Consider the following 24,852-nt stretch of genomic DNA (forward strand, 5'->3'; position numbering starts at 1 on the left):
CATATTTTTAAAGTTATTGCCCTTTGTTATTTTTCATGCTTAAAGTTTTGTCCGGTTTTCTTGCTTAGGTTTTGTCCGTGGCATATCTCGTAAACTATAGGAGGTTTCAACCTGAAACTTATTCCGTAGGTATATCTGATTGAGGGTTCAAATGCCACCTACAATTGAAAGTTAAATGGCAACATCATTGTCTATAAATGAATAAAATGTCAATCTAACAGCTATAATGTCGACAGTAAATAATTCGTCAGGCGACACATCCGACTCGCGGAGTTCTAGTTTAACTTTTAAAACTACAGAATTTTTTACTATGAGTACAGTTTTGAAAGCATTTTTTTTTTGTCAGATGACTTTTACTTGGCACATGTTAAAATAGTTCATGCAACTAATCTGCTTACAATACTTTCTGGGCTCAGATGTTGAACGTGCTACGTTTTTAGGTAACCCAAACACAAAACATAAACTATATGTCTGTTGCCTTTTACCCATACATACATGCTCTGGATTGATATGACCACAAAAGCCATGCCAGTTGAGCATAGGCCCTTTTGGGCCTCTTGTTTTATTTGTGTCAATCAAATGTAAGGGGCAGGGTAAAAAAGAGGGGGCAGGCAGGGAAGAAAATCAAACAATTTATTTATGGTCACCTTATTTGTCAATGGGTAAATAAATGACTAGTTGGATACTACAATAAGTTCTGGGAATAAAGCAGTACATAAAGCCTCCAACGTGAATGACGAATGCCATTTGTCCAGGACTGGTGACACTGTGACCGGCCATATGTATCCATATTCATATTGGATCATTTTTCTATATATCGTATCGAAATATAAGCATCGATTTTCAAATTTCAAAAAATACATGAAACATTTCCCAGATATAGTGTTGGTGTCAAGATCAATGTTAACAGGTTGTCAATGTAATCATCCATCCCATCCCCCACCCCCACCCCCCTCAGGGCCAGGGGTATAGCAGGGATAGCTGAGGAAATGATGGGCCATGTTTTTACCTTTCAGGTAGCGGGGAATGGGCCTTACCTAGGGTCCCTGGGGTGCGGGGGGCATTTGGTGGAGATTTAAACTGGGCATGGCTGGACCGAAAGTCAAAGTCCCTGCTATTCACTGGACCTGGGGGGATTGTGGTTGCAATTGACTGGTGCATTAGGTTAGACTAAGGTGACCTGATATGACATACATGGGGCGCAGGAAACCATATTATTTTCTTTGCCCCTCATATCCTATATTGGGTCACCTACTAACCCTGTAATTTATGAATTGGCTGCCAAAATTATGATCATGGAACTGGTGCTACTAACAGTGAAAACTGTGATTCATAACATGAATTAAAATCTTATTGATAGTGAAGTGAGTTTAGCGAACAAGCCCTTCTTTATCATCCAGGTTTTAATTCAGGTCATCTATTTGACTAAGAATACAATCTCATTGGCTGAGACAATGTCAATGAAAAATCTGACGTAGGGATTGTGTATAGGATGAGCGGCAGTGGGAGGACCTTTAAACATCCGCAAAAAGTAGAAATCCTTAATGATTAAGCCTAGTACTTAATGATTGCCTATCTGAAATTTCATTGGCTGTTAATGTAGGTAAGCATAATTCAAAAACACAAATATTTTCTTGGGTGAAGATGTGATGTGAAAATATAAATATTTCAGGAAATGAATGGAAGGGGCATAACTCTTGATGCCTAAAGAGACACACATCAACTATTTAAAGTGTTTGCTATTAACATTTCTGAAACAAAATATAGTGACTATTGTGCATCAAATATTTCAGGACCAAAGATCTTTCCTTCAAACAGGGATCAATGTTATCAAAGATCTCGGCCGCTATTATAAGTTGCCACATTAGAGAATGAGCAACCAAAACTCACAATTCCCTTAAGACCCAGATCTTGCCCTGGTTATTATTTACATTTAAATATTTAAGTTTAATACATTTAGCTGCATAGATAATACTTTGTTTTTAATCCACCTGTTATTTTTTTTCCAGGATGTTAACATTGAATGCATCAACAGCGAGGCGATACAAGGGGATGCATTGTTGTCGCAGCTTGCCAAGATGACCGTCATCATCACCCATCTCATTGTAGAGTTTGCGAAAAATCTACCAGGGTTCTCACGAATCAGCAAGGAGGATCAAATAACTTTGCTTAAGGTTTGTCTTAACATATGTTAAAATATACACGCCAGGGCTGCTTAAACCTTGTTTGTCCTTCACACATACCCAAATACCCCAACAAAAGTGTCAAGATAACCATTAGAGTCAAGATCACCAATAGACAAATGAAACCTTGGCAGCTACAAATCCGCTACATTGATCAATCAATATCTGTTAATGTATCAGTCACATTATCCAGCGATGGGGTATACAATGGGCAACAGATGCGTTTTTTTATAAAAATGGCGTGGTTGCCGGCCAAGAACCAGTGTCGAACCCACCACTTTCTTCTTCGTCTTGGGGCTCTTTGTCACTCATGTTCTGCGTCTTCTAATAACGCCGCCAAGACAACGTCATGTTGAAGCCGGGCTTGTGCGAGTTGTTGCTGCAGCATGGCCAATCTCAGATGTCTTGGTGCCAAAGCCATTGTGGTTGATTGACCATGCTAGGTAGGGTGGTCATTTTATACTAATTGTCCGAAAGAATCGCCATCGGCCACGGGAGTTCAAGTTACATCGGCCGACCATCACCCGGGCACCCTACAATGTCTGTAAGATGGCTGGCCAATAATGGTACGATGTCCGATTCACAGTACGATCATCGGCCGAGCATTGTAGGATGATCGGTGAAGACTGTCCGAGGTTCGGTCGATGTCTGGGCGGTAATCGGTGCCACGCTGGTCAAAAAATGTTTCCCTCTGGAGTCACTCGCCGAAGGATCATTGGCGGGGGTATGCACGGCCTCAGTACAATGCCTGTTGCTGTGACAGATGTGTTGAGGATTACTTGACTGATGAGGACCAATGTTGGGGCATCGCTCATACACCACCGATTACCACCAATCTACGGCCACCGGTCGGGAAATCTGACTGAGGCATAATTGTCTGACCAAATATGTGGTAGATATCCATTAAAGTTACTGTTGAAAGCAGTCTGTTTGTCATATAACAAACTGCTGATGTTGCCAATCATAACATGAATTTATGCCACATGCAATTGTGTATAGATACTTTTAACATCCATCCATTTGTCCAAACTATAAAAAATAACATCAAACATCAAACATCAAAAGACGACTGACATTTTAATTTGGGGTTTGTTGGGGGGGGGGGGGGGGGTCATGGATGGAGGGTCTGGGGTTGATGGCTCACACCGATTGAGATTTCAAATTGTCAATGGCTTACAGACCCAATTAGTAGGCATCCATTTTGGCCTTTCAAACTTGATTCTATAAAATGACTGTTTCATATATATTGACATTCTCATGTAACATTCCTTAAAGCTGCACTCTCACAGATTGACCGTTTTGACAACTTTTTTATTTTTTGTCTTGGAATGAGCCAATTTTTGCATAAATGTTTTGAAAACTATGTTATACAAGACTGCTTATTGAGGATCACATCGCAGTTTTCCATTTTTACCTTCGAAAATTGATGTTTTATGGCTAAAAGTGTTAATAATGCTTTAAGATTAAATGGAATTTCGGCAGTTTCCCAAAGGATTGAGATCTGTTCTATTGTGAGTTTATAAGATTGATACATAAATCAGCTGTTTCTGAGACAAAAACTAAAAAAAGGCAAAACTGTCAATCTGCAAGAGTGCAGCTTTAAACCAGAGTTTTTGTGTCCATTATAAGCTATCTTGCTTGCCGGAAATTTAACTTCAAAATTGCTATGCATCATAAGCTCAATTCATTGATCTTCCAATGGTTGATTTGAGTCCAATGTAAAAGGGAAACATGTGCATTCTCGATATTGCAGTGATTTCATGCATCGTATTACACATTTGCATATAGATTAACACTTATTATATCATTAGACATTGTTAATGCGTTGTGTCATCTGCATTTGTAGAATGAGTTTTTAGAGTATTCATCAATTCTTTCCGAAAGTGAATGCAGTCATGTAATCAAGTTTTGTCATGCTACAGTGTGAGTTATTATGTCTACACAATGAAGTTGCATACTTGTGTATAAATTATATTAACTGATAATAGTGTCAGATCACTTGCAAAACTTGATTGATGTACGGTGGTTAAAAAACATCTTGGCACTACAATTTTTATCTATAAAATTATTCTCACTTAGACCATACCAATCTATTCTTTGTTTGACTGATTTAAAATAAAAATAAGTTTTTTAACTTATAGCCTGAATGACCTTGCTGTTGTTGTCATCAGCAGCTCCATCAAGATGCAGAAACTTACAGGGGTTACGCACCCGATAGTTCAAAAATTGGTAATTAAAGTATTTCCTCAAAACAAGCCTAGAAATGTCAATGTGAGCTACATGTAGTTTAGGAGGCTGAAGATAAGTCACTTAACATGGTTGAAATAATCAACGCAAAAATCATGTTGCTCACGGTCTTACCTGTGCTTCCCCATTTAAAATAGCGCAAAACGGTTTCCCAGTTTAAATTATAGCCGAGTACAGATAAATATGCCGAAGTTATTTTTAAACTTACTGGGATTTATTGGTTAAGACAACCCTAAAAAGTTTAAAATTTGAAAAATGCGCAAAAACATTGAAAGATGGATGTGTCGCTAGCGATGTGATACATTAGTAAGATTCAACATAATGTACATAATGATGTCAATTTTATGTGAGTAATTGACAATTTCTTTGTTTTCTTGCATTTGTATCATCTATCATGTGTCTAGCCCCTTTAAACCTTGACAATAACTGAACAATATTTTCAAAATATATTAAGTACACATGTTTCCAGAGACAATACGCACAATTTGTGCAGCAAGGGCCATAACTCTGTCTTTAATAATTGTGGAGTTATGCCCCCTGTTTTTGACTGAAAAAGCAACAACAAACAAACATGTGTATGCATTCATTCCATGGCGGTCTTATTTAGTTTATAGAAGTGAAACAAAACAATATATCAATTTGCAGTGGCCTTAGGCATATTATTGAATAAAAATGCCATTCTAGAGCTTAGTTTAGGGCAATTAATAGACAGTTTAATGCTTTAATGTACATTGATATTTAATGTGTGGTCATTATATTATAACGGAATTATTTTAACAAGATCTTTAAAATTGGTAAAAACATGCCATGGAAAGTTTTTTTTTTATTAATTTAAAGGAACAAGTTTAATTAATCTGGTTTCTTATTCCTTTAATAACTTAATTCAACAGTGTTAATATCCAGTCTCCACGAAACATGATATTTAGGTCAAGTGTGAATATGTATCACCTCAGGGGAAAAAAACTAGGTCATTAGGTCAGGTCAGGGAAAGTTTGTGTTCATTAAGTTAACAGTGTTTGTCTCATTTTCATGAAACTTGGTCAGAATTTTGTCAACATAATATTTAGGACCTCTTATCTCTGATAAAGAACTAATAAGTTGATTAGGTCAATTCAAAAGAATTATTGCATGATACAAAAAATCTGACTTAAAATTTTATAAATGCCGATTTTAGGTCCTTGTAGTTTAATCCATGACAACCTGTAGATACATCATAATGAATTGTAGTATCCATAGTGAACTGTAAATATATAAACATTTAAATCAGTTTACACTGTAATTGCGCCTTGCAAATGCAGTAGACGTGGCTATTTGTGCATGGGCACTTATATTTATTTACTTGATCATGATGAGTCGTCTTCAGCACTTACCGGTAGTTAACGATTCTTCACAAATAAGAAAGTAAACATTTTAGAATCTAACACCCTTGACTGGTTAATGATTCTTCACAAATAAGAAAGTAAACACTTTTTAAATCTAGCACCCCTGATTGGCTGACATTGTAGTGACAACACTAAATGAGTGAGTTGCGTTTCATTATACAGGTCAATACATCGATCGGTAAATTAGGTAATAAAATCGCAATACAAAAAAATGCCAGTTTCAAATATCACTAATTTGACAGCCCTGACCTGAGCTCTTTGCAAGATTTCTCTGCAAAGAAAAGAAGATTTATAAAAGAAAAATGAGGCAGAATATATAGGAAAAGACAGCTGATGCATATTGATTTTATAATCTTTCATCAGAACATTGCGACCTAGTGGCCCAGCTGTAGGCCTTTTACTGTTGCAACTTTTATTTAAATATTAATCATTTTAACCGCCTAGAGAGTTACATTGACTGGTTTATGTATAGATTTTTTCTTTGATCAATTACATATAAGTGCAATACTGAAAAATGAGAAAAATCAAATAAGCAATGGAACCAAGTATTTAATTAATTGTAGAAGAAAAAAAACAAATACCGTATTTATACTATTAATCACCTGGGCGTTCATAGGGGATGGGTGTTAAATTATCAGGGACAATTGCTTTTATCTGAGATGAAAATCGGACAACATTAAAATATATTTATATAGGACGTAAAGACAAAAAAAGTGAAGTAAGATCGTATATATAGCAGGAAATCAGGAAACTGGTTGTTTGAAAGGTACATTATTTTTCGAAAAACAAGGTTGGGGGCGTTTAAAGGAAGCAATGTTTTTTCACGATTTTGCCCCCATAACGGTCATTTTCAAGCCAAAAGCTGATGGGTGGGCGATTATCAGAGGATGGGGGATTAATATTATAATTACCGTACATCATTAACCATATAAGCTGAAACCTTACGGAAACTGTGATAATAAGTCTGAAAACATTTCTATAATTTTCTTTAGTTGAGAAATCTAACTTAATGTATCAGATTAAGTCTATACAAAGCGTATTCTTATTTATAAAACCTGTGCAATGATCAACATAATAAGTTCAATATAATTTATTAAAGCTGCACACTGATTGTCCATTTGAACACTTTGTAATTTGTTTTGTCTCAGAATCGGCAGATTTTGGCATCAATGCCTCCAATTCAGTCATGTTAAACATTATATTTAAATTCGCATTATGGAACAGATCTCAATTGTTTAGTTAAAAGTCGAATATTTTATTTTTCTTCAATTATTAGCAACACTTTTATCCATAAATCATGAATTTCTTATCTTTTGTAAGCAGTCTTATATCACTGGTTTCGAAACATTTACGCAAAAATTGCCTCATTCAAAGACAAGTCTAAATAAGTTGTCAAAACGATAAATCTGTGAAAGTGCAGCTTTACACTGACTATACAGAAACAATTAGTGTTATCCTGTACATAAGTTACTTTATTACTTTATTCGGCTTAAATAGGATCACTGTCAAAATCATGAGTTTAATTAACAGTAATTGTAAAGGACTTTATTTAAAAGAGGCCTCAATTACTAGGAAGTTCTTAAAGCTGCACTCTCACAGATTTACCATTTTTACAACTTTTTTATTTTTTGTCGTGGAAAGAGCAAATTTTTGCGTAAATAACTGCAATCCAATGATAAAAGATTGCTGACAAAAAATGACAGATGGCAGATTTTCATATTTCTGTTCGAAAATTAATGTTTTATTGCTTAAACCGTTACTAACGGTTGAAGAAAAATGCATAAAACATCAATTTATATAACTGGTTTCCATGGATTTTCGCAAAAAATGGCTCGTTCCAAGACAAAAAATGAAAAAGGTGTCAAAACGTTCAATCTGTGAGAGTGCAGCTTTAAGCATGTTAAGCTGAAGAAGCTTATGTCATGACAAGCCAAATATTTTACTTAATCTTGATGTTACTGAATAAAGATTAGTTATCGTAACTATGTATCGTTTATCGTAACTATTGTTTATCCTACTTATCAGAATGTTTATTTCCTTATAAAGTCGAAAAATCTTAGAGAATGTAAATATTTCACAAATTATAATAAAACTAAAAATAGTGAGCTTAGCTTAATCCTGTCATAAGGTAACTTCAGATGTTTCGAGAAATTGGGGCCAGTTCTTATTTGTTAAGCTTTAACACATATACAGTATTGTTATCCCATAGCCATACAGTTACTTTATTTGCTAGAATATAATCATTGGTCTTATAGACGCCACAGGATTCAAGATAAAATGCCAAAGAATTTATTTGTCAATTTTATATAATTTGCATATTCCTCGAGGGTTTTAAGATCAGTTTTCGTTTGATTAGGTAGGAATATAGCAAATCTTACAGCATAAGGAAATCTGATGAACAAAAAAATATCGATCATCTGACTAAGTTCTTGCTTGTTTTTTTACTTGGCTCTAAGAACTTAGTGACTGGCTGATAATCGGGTATAGTTGATTCATTGTCGCTAAAGTCTGGAGGTCGACAACAGCGTTTTGCTGTTATCAACTAATCAAAGAATGGGTGCCGTGTACTCTATAGGGCCAAATCCGCATTGTGTACTTGATTTTCTAATTCCTCTCATATATCATTTGCCTTAAGTTAAACGAGGTTATAGTTATAACCTATACTGTCAAGGGTCTAGACACTGGGATGATGCAATTGCAAGAAAAAAGAAAATTGTCACAAACATACATAAAATTCATATCATTGAGTACAGTGCATTGAATCTTACTTATGATGTATCACATCGCTTACGACACATGTAACTTTGGTAGAATTTGCATATTTTTCCAATTCAAATTTTGCTGGGTCTGTCTTATATTGGATACCACCTAAATCCCAGGCAAGTTAAAAATAGCATCGGAATAAGATTCTGTAGTAATCACCATATTACTGTGACTTTTAAATGCTAATTTTTTTATACACACTATAAACTGGGAAACCATTATGCTCCAATTTTGAACGGGTTAATTCAGCTATTCCTTTTATCATGTAAATTGGTGTATTAGTGGCCTCATTCTAGCACCTTTTGGGACCATATGGTGTCTAGCCACTTTAAGGCATGCTGGGAGATATATTTTTTTTCATTATACCTCGTGACTTTCAGCCTTTATAAAATAACCTATAGTCATCAATAACTATTCCGTAATGTCTTGTGTGATAATTTTTATATTCACTTCCTAATGCAGTGTAGACCATGTTTCTGAAGTGCATTTCTCAGGTTATTATAACCCACCCATGCAGTCTAAAAATAGGTTCTCGGTTGTCGCAGTCTACAATCAGGCACTTCTAAAATATGGTAACTTGACGCTATAGGCATTTCACAAAGGTAACATGTGTAAACAATATTTGTTCCGTTTAATAAAATTAATATCAGATCCTATGGCTGACACCTTGGTTGAAATTAATGTTCTTTGGTTAACATTATATGCTATCACCCTCTACTGATGTTTATGTAATATTTTACTCGTAGGGTCAATTGAAATATGGTAAATGTACATTAATTAAAACAGAGAAATGAAATATGATATGACAAGGGCCTTAAAAAAACCCATTTGGTTCAGGTAAAAAAAATGAATAACTAAAAAAAAAAAAAAAAATTTATTTTTTTTATTTGCTTTTCAATATGTAGTTTAAAACCTTAAATGCTTGTAAAGAAGATAACTTTAACACCATTTCGCTATGATATAAAATGACATTCTTATATAAACCTAATAAAAAAAAAAAAACCTTACCTACCGTACCTATTTTTGAAAAGGATATTACCCTAACCAAACAATATTTTTTTAGGCCTAACTACTATGTATATCACATTTTTTTATGGCTGTACTTTTCTCTATTCTTGACCATTTTTCCAGCATTCTTTTTTGTTAAACCATGGCAACCAGTTGCTGTAAATATGTCTAGATGTTAGGAGTATATTGCTTGCAGCTTAGATATTTTGTTGAAGGACAAGTGTCAATCGCACATTCTGATATATAAAGGGAGAGTAGGCAATATGATTTATAAAGGGAGGTAAGTTTAACTATGCTTATCTTCAGTAGTACTAAGAATGCAAGTTAGGCAAAAAAAGTCCTTATTTCCACTAACATTTCCTCCCAAAATTGGTTAGGTAGTTATATGTTATATCTTTTTTTTCGAACTGACCTTTATAAGAGTATATCCCTAAGATTATTTAAAGAGGTCAAATTTTAACATGTTTACTCAATTAAATGTACATTTTTTAGGAAACTACAAAAAAACAAACACACTACAGCAAAATAGAGTCTAGGGTCAGGAGAAAAAATAGGGTCAGTCGGGTTAGCTTATTAGGGCAAAGAGAAGCCCAGGCCCATGATAACCAAGGCCTCAAGTTCATCTAGACTTAGGATCAGAAAAGTAATTATAATAATCATAATATAATCATTCTTATTCTATTCCATTTACAACCTTTCAGACAGTAATGTAATTAAGAACAGTTGGCCATCAATAGTCTGCTACAAAGAAAATGACAATGAAAATAAAGATTTGCAGTTTGGGTTCTTAATTCAGAACTGCAACTTGAGACTGTTATGGAAACATATTGTGCCGAGCATTGTAAACAGCTGAGTTTGTTTCAATTACTGGACTTTTGAGCCCCCTTAATCACATTTTTGCTTTATTTATTACAGTCAGCGTGCAGTGAGGTAATGGCAATCCGTGCTGCGCGATGTTACGACCTTGCATCTAGGACAATCGTTCTGGCCAATGGAACACCATGCTCCGTGGAAAACATGATGGCGGCAGGGGGCAGCGAGGCATACTGGAAACTTGTGTTTCAGTTTTGTCATGCCCTAGCAGATAGTCAAACAGACAATACGGAATACGCCCTCTTCACAGCCATCTGCATTTTCTCAGGTTTGTGTCTAAATAAAATCAGCCGACTTAACTTTGTATAGAGTTTTTATAGGCTTTATTTAATTTAAACTTTATATATTTTACAGTGATTGTAAAGAAAGTCATATTAACTTGTACTTAGTCACTCTCATTGGCATGATGTTTGCGCTCGAGTATGGTCTTTGTTATGGGAAAACTCAAGAACCCAGAAAAAATCCACTTGTCTGGCTTTGTGACCACCAACCAAACTCACATGCACCCAGGCTGGGAATCAAACCTGGGTCGCCTTGGTTAAAAACGATGGCGCTAACCATTGGCTAACTTATACTGGGCAGTTGCCTAATTCCGGATCAATTTTGAATTTTTTCTTAAAATATTGTCTTAATTACTGAACATAAGTGCATGAAATTTTAATAGAAAAATGTTGGGTACTATATCAACACAAATGGAAAAAGAATAAAAGGAAAAACAATTAATTATAATATAATATTCAGTACTAAATAAGGGCATAAACGACGTCCAAAAACCTGCATTCAGTGCCTAAATATTCGGATTTTTTCAAAGAACAAAGTAAACATTATCAAGTCAATACAAATATTTAAATGCTACTTAAATGAACATCATGTATTATATGTCTAACCTGTATATAAATTTTATACTCCTGAAGTATTTGTATGTGTATTTTTGGCGTATCCGAACTACTAATTTGTCCGAATTTGCATAATTTTGAAAGTACAAATCTGCTTCATTTTTGCTTCGTTTTCATATCAAATGCTGCACAACACAAAACAATGACTTGGTCAATTTATTTACTTTATATGTAATTGGCATTGTATTTCGTGATTGACGAATATTCAGGCAAATCCGGAATTAGGCAACTGCCCAGTAGGCTATATTATTGTTCACTGTTATGTTTCTGGTAGGTTTCTAAGTATGAATCAGTCTTGATACTGCTGATTTAGCTATTTCAAGCTGATGAAGCATTGAAAGCTCCCTAAATCCATGCATTGAATTTCAAACAAGTGCCACATCTTCAGCCTGTAGTTTGATCTCACTCAAGGAAATTGACTGCCACCGTCTGCAATTTGCTGTATAATTTTATATATTGCATTGTGAAACTTAAGCTACTGATGAGGTCATAGCTTTGAACAACACTCCCATGAATAGTATGATGACAAACAAAACTCTTTGAAGTGTTAAAACTGAGTCTTTGAAGAAGCTGTTTATGGGGTGGTACAAATTGAGTGTTAAATGGCATTGAATCCTGCTTTTGCATATTGAAGAGCACATTTCTCTAATAACCACAATATGACCCATTTAGTAGTGTTGGGAATCGGTTGCAATTTTATTATCGATGATCGGTTCCACTCAAGTAACCGATTATCGATAGTACAATCGGTTTTTAAAATACTAGATAGTACCTGAGTTGTAGTTTTATTCAGGTACAGTATTAAAATCTTAATTATTATATGCATATATACCTTATGTCTATGATTGAAGTTATTAAGTGTTGTTGTATAAAAAAAAGTTTATTTCCTTGCTCATTGTGGCTTTCATCAGCCATATTGTTAAAGATAACATCTGAACACTTACAAATTGTTATATATTTTTTTCGATAATCAATTATAACTAAATACTATCGATTGTCGCCGATTTCAGGCCCAGCCAATCGATTTTCGATTATAATCGATCATCGGAACATCACTACCATTTAGGACTTTTTTTAACATTTGGATAACCATTTTGTTCCCTAAATGCCACAAGTCAACTGATTCATACCAATGTAAAATATATTCTTCAACAGTACTGTAAATCCACAATTCTTAACACTTCACTGTTTAATAAAAATACAAAAGTTAAACATTAATTATTTTAAGCCAATATCTTTCTTTTATTACTCGTAAGAGTTTAATGAAACACAAATACATGTAATTAGTCTAATTCAGATCGACTTCTGTCAACAAAGCATCGCCATTTTGAACCATCTAGCAGCTAGGTGCTCGTTATCTTTCCGCTTTTTATACTTAGCGCTGGGATCTGTCATTCTTGGGTAGGAAAACAACAAGTAGGATATGGACACGTAGAGTAAATAAAAAATAGTCAAAGACTCTGAAGCCGCTGCTTATATGGACAAATTTCTCCAAGTTTATTATCACACAGTTCTAAGAAACAGTTAACTTGAAAAAAAATTATATTTAAATTCTTATTGGTCTAAATTAATTATATATAATAATAACATGTTTTTTTAATCTTTAATGTTTGGAATGATCCTTAATCATTATATTATGTAATTTTGGCCTACCACAACTTAATTAACATTGTAAATTTTTAACTAGAGATATCATAATAATTGGCACCTTACATAGTGCAATAACTCAATAACTGCATATTGAAATAGAAGCAGATATTTGGTTTTTGCACCGAGGTGATTATGTAATGGATGACTTGAAGTAAAATCTGAATAATTAAGAATGGGCTGAGTAAGGGAAGCAAACAAGCCCTTCTTAATCATTAAGATTTTACTTATTATAAGGTCATCTTACTGACCTAGAATACAAACTCATTGGGCCTAAAAAAAAAAATTGTTTGGTTAGGGTTACATCCTTAAAAAAAATAGGTAGGGTAGGTAGGCTTTTTTTTTTTTTTTTTTTTTTTTTTTTTTATTAGGTTTTATATAAGAATATAATTTTCATCATTGGAGAATGGTGTTAAAGCTATCTTCTGTACAAGCATTTAAGGTTTAAACTTAATATTAAAAAGCAATTAAAAAAAAAACGAAATATTTTTTATTTATTTTTTATTTTTTTTAGTTTTTCATTTTTTTTTTCAAACTGACTATAAAAACGGTAGGGTCGGCGCCTATTCCGTATGTAGGGTCGGGTAACCCGAACCAAATGTATTTTTTTTTTTAGGCCTTGGCTATAACTTATTGTCAATGCGAAATGTAACACATGGAATGTGTATCAGATGAGTGACAGTAGGCAGACCTTTAAACCTGCGAAAGTTGAAATTCGCAATGATTTAGCCTAGTACTAAATAATTGCCCTCTGCAATTTCATTTGCTAAATTTGTAGCCCACTTAAGTGTTGTTTTCTTTTATTCAAAGTTCAGTTGATGTCATGGCTTTTTCAGATATTGCTGATAAAACATTTAGTATCATGGGACATTTTTCTTGGAAAGTCTGGTTATCATTAATATTTAATTATGCATTTTTATTGGTGCTTTTGGGACCTCTTGGGAATCTTAGCTAAGGCCAAAAAAAAAAAAATGTCTTGTTTCTGGTCACATGCCTAAAAAAAAACAGGGTCGGTAGGTAGGTTTTTTTTTTTTTTTTTTTTTTTTTTTTTTTTTATTCAAACCTTTGGAATGAAATAGTATAGCGTTTGAAAAATGATGAAATATTGTCTGCCAATACAACATCATCAAATATGGCTTAAAGGAAACTGGACACAAGTTTATAACCATATTTATGTATTTATTAGTTTAACAGAACAACAACAGCACTATTACATGACAAGAAGCAACAAGTCCAAGACTAGAATTTGAAATAATCTCAAGAAACAATTGTCATTCTTTGTCAGAAAACAAATATAAACATGGATGGAAGAAACCGTAATACTGGGTATTTAAACATCACAGAGACAAAATATCATTTTATTAGATTCAGTGATTTATGCAATGCATAAAACTATGTCTGTGATAACCTTTAGCTGTAAATAATATATGCAGAGCTTCACATAAATCTCTTTTATATTTATCCAGCAAACCCTATCTTCTATGTGAGCAGGACTAGTATTGCCTCAAAAAGCTGGGTGTTACAAGATAGGATTTGATGGATACACAAAGAAAATATTTATCATGAAAACACAAAATATGTTTTATATCTGGAGCTCTTTTTATCTAAATGACCACAGTTCCTACTTTATTTATTAAAAGCAAACTGATCAAATAACCCAGATAAGAGATTGCCCCTTCATTCTTCTATCTGCTTTAATTATAGTATCGGGCACCTAACTAAGTGTAATGTCAATGGTTCTTCATACAGAAAATTAATTTTAATCCTTTAAAACATTAAAAACGAAGGTCCAAAAATGAAACGTTTTAATATGACGTTCGGTATTTGAGAGAGACGAAGTATTTAAATCCATTCACTCAGCATAATGATTCACGCTTCGTCGGCATTATTTTGCCTTAATTCGTCCGATTCAAATAAACCTTGTATATGTGTATAGATAGTCTTTTGAATTACGAAAATGTCGGTGCCATAACTGTCATTCTCGGTCGAGGCATTATTTGTTTTACGATGGCCCTTTTACGATATCTAAACAACCATACAACTTACCGAACATTTAGCTTCAAGTCGGACATTTTCTCGCTCGCCATGTAAATCGATGAAAAGACTTTTTATTGTTGTTTGCGAATGGGCAACTTTAATGACACTACAACCGTCGAAGTGCGAACATTTGTCTATTTTTATGGCTATCAAATGCGTAACAGACGTCGTCTGCGCAGGGCCAGCCATCATTGACACGGCCGTATAAAAAACACGTCACGAATATAATATTACTGTCGGATAGCGCGGTTTACTCTTCGGCGCCGGGACCGGGAATCCCGGCTCACTTTACGCTAATTATAAAAAACGGTCTTTACGCTATAAAAAAAAACGGTCGGGGGGTAAAAAGTAGGGTCGGTCGGGTGACCAGAAACAAGACATTTTTTTTATTTGGCCTAATAAAAAAACATCGTGTGTATCTTTTCTATATTTAGAATCAAAACCTCTACATGATTCATGGCTTATCTTCTAAATTGAAAAAAAAATGTTGAAGGCGATTTTATTGCAAGAAGAGTTTTCTCCCCTGAGCAATCTCATAAATTTTCATGAAAACAAGATTCAAAGGACTAATGTAGTATAAATGGCCGTAGAAGAGGGTGGAATGGAAATCACTCAGTGGAACACACATAAACATTGAAACATGAAATAGCTTAAGTGTGTATATATTACGTGATGAATTCGGTTATAAATGCAATTTTTTGCTTTTTACCATTCTAAATGAAACGTAGCGCAGTTATAATCAGGCTTATCAAACTCTGGTTATAAAACGAAGGTGGGACTATTTAAGCGGCATAGACTGCCCTAAGTCATCATTCGAAGCAAAATTTTGCCTTCTGACGTAGCATTTATGATGCAATTTAATACATGGTATACACACACTTAGCTTCATCATTAGTGGAAAAAAATCTAACCCATTTTTATTCATTTTCCAGAGCGCCATGGCCTTGTAAATAAAGACCAGGTCGAACAGATACAGAAAATATACGTTGATGCGTTACGAGAATACGTGAATCGTAAACGCATGCATGGGGGCACATGCCTGGCCAAGCTCCTCATCAGACTGAGTGACCTGCGCAGCATCAGCATGGAACATTCGAAAATGCTCACCATGATGCATATGGATGAAAGTCTTATGCCTCTTATTGTTCAGGACATTTATATACAGGGATCCTGATACTCATGGTGATTGACATACTAGGGATTTATATTTCAAAGTGTTATTGGCTCGTAACGATCCAGAACTCTATGTATAATGGGATTCCATGATGGGTTTCCACTATCAAGTGAGGTACAGAATGCGCATTATTTTATATAATTATACAGTGGAAACCTGTTGGCTCGATATCTCTTGGCTCGATTTCCGACCGATTTTGTTTTACTCTATGTAAGCATTCCCTCTTGGCTTGATATTCGTGAGGCTCGAGTTTTTTGGCTGGTTCCTGTATCATCGTGTTACTGGGTTAACTGTTAAGTAAAACTCGAAAGGAAATTATTGTTTTACATATTCAGTGCAAAATTTGTGTCACATTTGTAGCTTTCCTGAAGTGTTGACAGTTTCATGAAAAGAAACATTTTTAATCAGGTTGCAACTTGTGTAATATCGCATTAACTATCTACCCATGGATAGGTTTCCTCGTCCCCGATGGTTCATGCCGGTACCCTGGAAACACCGTAACAGATTAAAGTTTGTAAAATCGTATAAACTCTCTATCTATGGATTGGTTTTCCTCGTCCCCAATGGTTCATGCAGGAATCCTGGAAACATCCAAACAGATTGAATTCCGATAACAGTTATTTCTGCTCATGTTTTGATGTTTGTATGTTATGGGATATTCCATCATAGTGTTTTTCAAACATGACAGGTAAATGATGTGCTATTTAATTGTACATCTCCATTTGTTTCATTGCTTAAATGGCTGAATGTATTTTTGTTTTATTTTATTATATGTTTTTAAAATGTCTCTTCATTTACTGTATCTCAGAAACTGAACTTTGTCGCCTCAGCATTTCCTTATGTATTGTTTAGTTCAGATAATAAAATGCATATTTTTATATGAATATAGCATTAACTTTAATGGACACACTGTGTGGACTTCAAGCATGTTTGCATCAACTGTAAATTGCCTGAACATTGCTTTTTCCTTGGCATTCAAAGACCAGCAATATCATTAATATTTAGGTTATTTTTTTTACTGCAAAGCCCCAGTCCCACCGACCTCCTGGACTGTCCCAAATCCTCTCAGACTGAAATTTGGCCAATCCAGGATCAGTTCCTTGTTGTATTTGGGACAGTCGGTAGCTGATCAGGGATGGTCCATGGCTCTGCTGTGGTGGTACTGGGGTGATATGTGTGGCTTCGTGTTCATTCATTGTGATGCCGTGTTGGGTAATCAGGGTCGTCTGATGTTATGAGATTGTCTACAGACCATCAACTTAATTACACCTAGGACCACCACGGACAACCCAGGATCACGCTATCTCTTGATCAGAAAATGTTCCGTGTAAATCTGGGATGGTCCATGTTGATTTCAGCTTTGGTGTGTCTGTAGCTTAATAAAAAGGTTTAGATTCATAGTCATAATGCTTTCTTTTTTTTTTTGAAGAACAAGGCAACTTCTATTATTCATCAAGACTTTTTTGATGCTTGAGACTGCTTCACTGTCAAATTGTTAAGGTTTTGCAAAAAGGTTATGTATTGATTCAGAATTCTTATGCCAAAACATTGGATACATAGAAACATATGTACAATTTGTTGGTTTAAGGTAATCCATTGATATTAATATTCAACAAATTGCTACTGATAAAATTTCATTTTAAAGTTATGAAATGTTCAGTTTGAATATTTTAAAAGTTTTCACGAAGGCCTTCTGTTATATAGACACAGTTATTTAAGAAACCAATAAATAAAATTGCTATATAATTATGATCATACTAAAAAATTATTACCTCCCTTTAATATATCATATCATAATAGTAGCTTCATTATGGTGTTATTCAAAAATGTGATCCAACCAAAATTGATTAACAAATATAAATGAAACAAAGAACTATTCTTGATGTTAATATTTAAAATCCACCAACACATCTTTGCGCTCTAATATTGTATGGCTTTAATCTCAAAGCTATTTTGTCGGGAAATGTCATTGTAAAGTGCTGGAATATATTAAGCACTAGATGTCTATAACAGGTTGTGTTTTATATATGACTTAAATGTTTTCCCTGAAGTTTTCCATTGCATTATTAAAACTAGATATTGACAGGCTGTTTTCTATAATTTCTGCAATAACACTTTTTACACAAGATCATGCTGTTATGTCAACCAGTGTGTTCTTATTGGTATTACTAGATCATGAGGTTATATGTTCAAAAATAGCACATGATCATGTGGGTTTGTCATCGACTTAAACACATGTAACTCAAGATCATGTGGTTATGTTACAGAAACAAAACAAGATCATGTAGTTATGTTAAAAATGAAATACAAGATCATGCAGTAATGTAAAAAAAACAAAACAGAACAAGATCATGAAGTTATGTTAACAAAAAAAAACACAATATCATGCCGTTATGTAAAAAAAACAAAAACAAGATCATGTAGTTGTGTTAACAAAGAAACACAAGTTCATGCCATTATGTTACAGAAAACAAAACAAGATCATGTAGCTATGTTAACAAAGAAACACAAGATCATGCGGTATTGTAAAGGAAACAAAACAAGATCATGCAGTTATGTTAACAAAGAAACACAAGATCATGCAGTTATGTAAAGGAAACAAAACAAGATCATGCAGTTATGTTAACAAAGAAACACAAGATCATGCGGTTATGTAAAGGAAACAAAACAAGATCATGCAGTTATGTTAACAAAGAAACACAAGATCATGCAGTTATGTAAAGGAAACAAAACAAGATCATGCAGTTATGTTAACAAAGAAACACAAGATCATGCGGTTATGTAAAGGAAACAAAACAAGATCATGCAGTTATGTTAACAAAGAAACACAAGATCATGCGGTTATGTAAAGGAAACAAAACAAGATCATGCAGTTATGTTAACAAAGAAACACAAGATCATGCGGTTATGTAAAGGAAACAAAACAAGATCATGCAGTTATGTTAACAAAGAAACACAAGATCATGCAGTTATGTAAAGGAAACAAAACAAGATCATGCAGTTATGTTAACAAAGAAACACAAGATCATGCAGTCATGTCAAAGAAAACAAAACAAGATCATGTAATTATGTTAACAAAGAAACACAAGATCATGCGGTTATGTAAAGGAAACAAAACAAGATCATGCAGTTATGTTAACAAAGAAACACAAGATCATGCGGTTATGTAAAGCAAACAAAACAAGATCATGCAGTTATGTTAACAAAGAAACACAAGATCATGCAGTTATGTAAAGGAAACAAAACAAGATCATGCAGTTATGTTAACAAAGAAACACAAGATCATGCAGTCATGTCAAAGAAAACAAAACAAGATCATGTAATTATGTTAACAAAGAAACACAAGATCATGATGTTATGTAAAAGAAAACAAAACAAAATCATGTAGTTATGTAATTAAGGAAACACAAGATTATGATGTTATGTAAAAGAAAACAAAACAAGATCATGTAGTTATGTTAACAAAGAAACACAAGATCATGCAAATATGATGACTAAAGCCTGTTTGTAATTGTAGTTTTTTAGAAAAAGAGAATAATTCAATTGATAATTTTTAGATTTAGTATCAACCATGATGGCCTTGCTTTTGACGTCGGTGTGCAAAAACATTAACCTTGGCCAATTTGATAAAAAAAACACTTTCTAAATGTTAATGAGACGCTGCACAAATGTGTGTAACAAGGCCCATTTAACTCTTAGGTTTCAAAAATTATACACTGTATGTTGGTTCATATTTCTTCTTTTCTCATGGGTTTTTGTAAACAGTCTGGATAAAATGTATTGCAACTTTGAAACAGTCTGTCACCAATACTGCTTAAAAAAAAAGCCAGCCAAAGGCTATATTTTAATTTTTTATGTAGTCTGTCTAGACATCGTGCATACATTACGTAAAGACTGTTCAATTTTGTAACAGCTTCTTTTCACAATTCAGAATGTTATAAAGAATTATTTAACCAATTTCGAGTTGTAACAGATTTTTTTCACAATTCAGAATGTTATAAAGATTTATTTAACCGATTTTGAGTCGACATCATTCAGTATAAAATTAAGGTTTGAAATAGAGGATTATTATTAAAGTACATGAATAATCGTTTAATATGGATTGTATTAATAATATAACTGTTATAATAACTATAAGATATAACTGTTAATACATGTTTTCAAAAATTGATTTAAGAATCAATTGTTAATTTTGTTTCTCAAGAAAAAAAAGAAAATTGGTTCAAATTTTTTCATGCTTTCCAGTGCTTTATTGAAATATAATGGCGGCTTAAATCTCGAAAAACTCACCATTTGAAACAGTGAGTTTTAGAAAATAATTTCACTTTTTAAACTCAGCTTAAACCTGATTCATTTTTAAATTATAATATAAATACTTTTATTTTAAAAACACTTATACTTATCTTTTAATTTGACTATGAAAAAATTAGGATATTGACTTAAAAGTTAAGAATTGACTTAAGAAACCAATGAAATTGCCTCATTAATATAATTCATAATTTAAAGATTTTCAAAGCCCACTCACCCATGGTACACAACGAAACATCGGGGATAAACAACCATTATTTTATCAAGGTTCCATGTTCAAAATAATATATTATATTCTTTCCTCAGTTAGTGAGTGTAATTTTGCCAAATAATTTTACAATCCTTCAGGCGAAAAATATGATAATAGAAATCCCTTATTAAATCTAAGATGCTTTCCAAAATTTCCCCAAGACAGCTAGCTTAGGCCTAAAAAAAAAATTGTTTGGTTAGGGTTACATCCTTAAAAAAAATAGGTAGGGTAGGTAGGCTTTTTATTTTTTTTTATTTATTTTTTTTATTAGGTTTTATATAAGAAAATAATTTTCATCATTGGAGAATGGTGTTAAAGCTATCTTCTGTATAAGCATTTAAGGTTTAAACTTAATATTAAAAAGCAATTTAAAAAAAAACGAGATTTTTTTTCATTTTTTTCATTTTTTTTTTCATTTTTCATTTTTTTTTTCAAATTGACTATAAAAACGGTAGGGTCGGCGCCTATTCCGTAGGTAGGGTCGGGTAACCCGAACCAAATGTATTTTTTTTTTAGGCCTTACCTGGTATACATCGAAGTCTAATCGAAACTAATAACATTTTCTACAATATTTAATTGGACATAAATCTTATTATTTTACAAACATGTGCTGAATAAGTAACATTTGTTTCAGTCTGTTTAAGTATACTAAAATATATTTTCATTGATTTTAAGGTTTTGTTGTTGTTAATTCTTTACCTTTTAATTAGTAATAAATTAACACAAGGACTTTTTCGTGCAGAAAAAAATTTGAACAAGTTTTAATTTGAAAGTGTTTGTAGTTCTTTATTTAATATTGTTTAGTTTAAACATGAATAGAACAACGAAGCTAACACTGGAAGCAGAATCTTGTACAAAGGGACAAGACACCAGATGATACAACTGCAAAAAAAGAAAGAAAATTGTCAATTAACCCAACATAAATTGGATACCATTGTGTACAACACATTGCACCTTATATAATTACATTGCCTATGACATATGTTTCTTCTGAAGTTTTTGCTTTTTTTCCAATTCGAAAATTTACTGGGTTTGTTAACCATATAAATCCCACTTAATTTAATATGTATTTCTACTTATAATCATGTGACTTTTACATGCTAAATATACACACTATTAACTGGGAAACCTTTATTCACTATTTTTAACAAGTCAACTCAGCTAAGACAGCGACAAAATATTATTTAAGTCTTGTAATATTATTTATTATTGGCCTCATACAAGCTTGTATTGACAATTCTAGTCTTGTTTTATGGAAAAATTGTATTTGCCAATTTTGGGACCATCTGGTGTCTAGTCCCTTTAAGATCTATTCAAGCTCAATCAAGCAAGCGAGAAGCTTATATATTTTATGTTTAACTCAACTTTGTAGCATTCCAATGTGTATCTACCTACCATATATTTAGGATTACCTCATTTTTTTGCAAATTTTGTTCCTGATTTTTTTTTCAGAAGTTCTTTGAAACAGTTTGTGTTTGATGAATATGATCATGAAGTTATCCATTTAAAACTGTACACTATGATTTATAATGGCTTTGGCAAAAAGTTAAACTGACTTAAAACAAAAAAAATATTTTGGCGGCGAGTTTTTTTGGTATTGAAATTATACCGAAAAAAATACTTATCGCAGTCCACCTGTATATGTAGTGTATGGTTTGATTAGAGACAATTTTATTTTTTTAAAAGCTTTGATAATTAAAATTTAATACTTGCAGCAAGTGTTAAATTTAGTTAAATAAATGTCCATCTATCCATTATGAGGAATAGCTTATCCCAGGTTTTGAAAAATATGTTGATGTCTGATATTTTGAAGAACTGCAATGTTAAGGTTATGTTTCTTTTATTTTAATGGACTGTTGGTGCATTTTGTACATAGAAAATGCTTGTTATTAATATATTTTCTTGGAATATTTGTCTATAAATTATTGTGATGTTACTTCTGTTGAAATGTAATGATTATCATTATTCGGGTAGCATTTGCAGTAACATGTTGTTAACGATATTTATTATTGCCCACATCATGAGATGATATTACCCCATCATTATGGGTGACATTGGCATGACATTAACATGTTGTTAACGATATTTATTATCACCGTGATCATGAGGTGATATAACCCCATCATTATGGATGACATTTGCAGTTACATGTTGTTAACGATATTTATTATCACCCAGATCATGAGATGATATTACCCCATCATTACGTGGGTAACATTGGCAGTTACATGTTGTTAAAGATATTTGTTATCACCCAGATCATGAAATGATATTACCCCATCATTACTTGGATAACATTGGTAGTTACATGTTGTTAACGATATTCATTATCAAAGTTGTTAACGATATTTATTATCATCCAGATCATGAGATGTTATTGACAGTAAAATGTTAATCATGAGATCCCCATGCCTCATATTGTTATATCTCATTTGTATTATGAATTTGTATATGTACCTGGTAAATTGGTACATGTACATATACCTGGTAAACTTAAAAACGTCAGTACCTGGTAAAATTGTACATGTTCATGTATATTGTTAAACTGAACATGTATGTGTATCTGGTAAAATTGAACATGTATGTGCACCTGGTATAATTTTATGTGTACCTGGTAAAATTGTTTATGTACATGTACCTGGTATTTAACAGAGATTCAATTCAATAGTTATTGAACATTGTGGATATTCTGTGAAGTTTGGTTCGTCATGTGTTCTCATGAGAATGTTAACAATGCTGTAAATGTTTCTGTGTTAAATTTCATTAGATAGGAACAACTTGCTTGCCATTATCTGCTGTTATGAGATAAAATGCTCTCATTTCATTTGTTGGTGTCATTAGCATCTTTCGACATCGCACCGATTGTTCAGAACTTTGTTAATGTTGAAAACGTTGTTGGCGGCTACGTTGCTAACTTTAATTATAGTATGTGCTCATAGTTTTACATAAAGCAAGTACACAGCTAAACAGTTGTCTCAAATCCTGTAAGAAATACTGCAGATCACAATTGAACCCATTAAACTCGCAGTAACGATTTGGAAGTTAACAACAATGACGTTAACAACGTTGTTTACGTTAACAAAATTCTGAACAATTGGCCCATTTGTTTTGAATACATATACCAGGTGTAGTTAATAGTAAATACTCTTTTACACACACTCATTCTTGGTTATATGAATTAATTATGTATTATTATACGTATTAAACAATTGCTCCTGACTCAGCACAAATGGTTTACACTGTTGTTACAGTTGGACAGGGATATTATTTTACTGTGAAAAAATGACTATTATAAAATTTTGTTGTTTAATATTAAACAATGATTATTTAGGATATTTGTATTTTTCTCTCACACTAAATTGCTCAAATAAATCAATGCTGGTACTAAGTTTGTCTTGTTTGATCTTGAATAGATTCAGGTAGGTTTATGTCGATACGAGTTGCAAGGGTAATGAATTGTGAATTGAATAAAGTATCATACTTACTTATTTTATTATTCCTATCAAATGAAGCAGTGGTATTTTCAAAATTTATTTTTTCCGACTTCATTAAGTCTGTTTCAGTATTTGAGTATGTAGTGCATTTCCTCAGCGTACCGTGATGGAAAGGAAATACCATGTTTTTATTATCATTACCATGGATTCAAAGGCTACTTTTCCCTTTTCTCTTGTAACATGCATATATACATAAAAAAATCTATATATAGGGTTCCCCCTGGGTTCTAAAAAGTTGTCGCCACTTTTTCGCGGGGGGTTACGGGTCCAGGGCAGCGCCCTTGTGGGGGTGCAGAGGGGGCAAAGCACCCTGAAGCTCATGGGGGTTTAAGCATTTTAAGAGCCTTAAATTGCATTTGATTAGCACATTGTTGTGCAGAACATAATATAATATTGTTGTACATGAAGCACAAGATATTAGCAAAGTGTTACAAAATATATGGACAAGTATATAAATAAAATAAAAATGAAAATATTGCCAAAAATGCGACATATATGCAGTACATCAATACGTTGATTTCAGTCTAATGCCTGCATACAAAAGTGTCATTAAATTAAAGAATACAATTATGAAATTATGAGATAAATTT

At 33.1% G+C, this 24,852-nt stretch overlaps 1 protein-coding gene across 1 annotated transcript in view; it reads left to right on the top strand.

Annotated features, from left to right (window-relative positions):
* Window positions 1-24,156, top strand: part of LOC128235547 (ecdysone receptor-like) — a 62,313-nt gene extending 38,157 nt beyond the window's left edge. The window contains exons 5-7 of the mRNA XM_052950364.1: window positions 2,010-2,174; window positions 10,499-10,724; window positions 15,969-24,156. Of these exons, the coding sequence (XP_052806324.1) occupies window positions 2,010-2,174; window positions 10,499-10,724; window positions 15,969-16,210 (633 nt within the window). The 3' untranslated portion in view covers window positions 16,211-24,156. The remainder of the gene's footprint in view (window positions 1-2,009; window positions 2,175-10,498; window positions 10,725-15,968) is intronic.
* Window positions 24,157-24,852: the final 696 nt, after the last annotated feature.

The sequence above is a fragment of the Mya arenaria genome, chromosome 1 (assembly GCF_026914265.1).
Source record: "Mya arenaria isolate MELC-2E11 chromosome 1, ASM2691426v1".
Taxonomy (NCBI): domain Eukaryota; kingdom Metazoa; phylum Mollusca; class Bivalvia; order Myida; family Myidae; genus Mya; species Mya arenaria.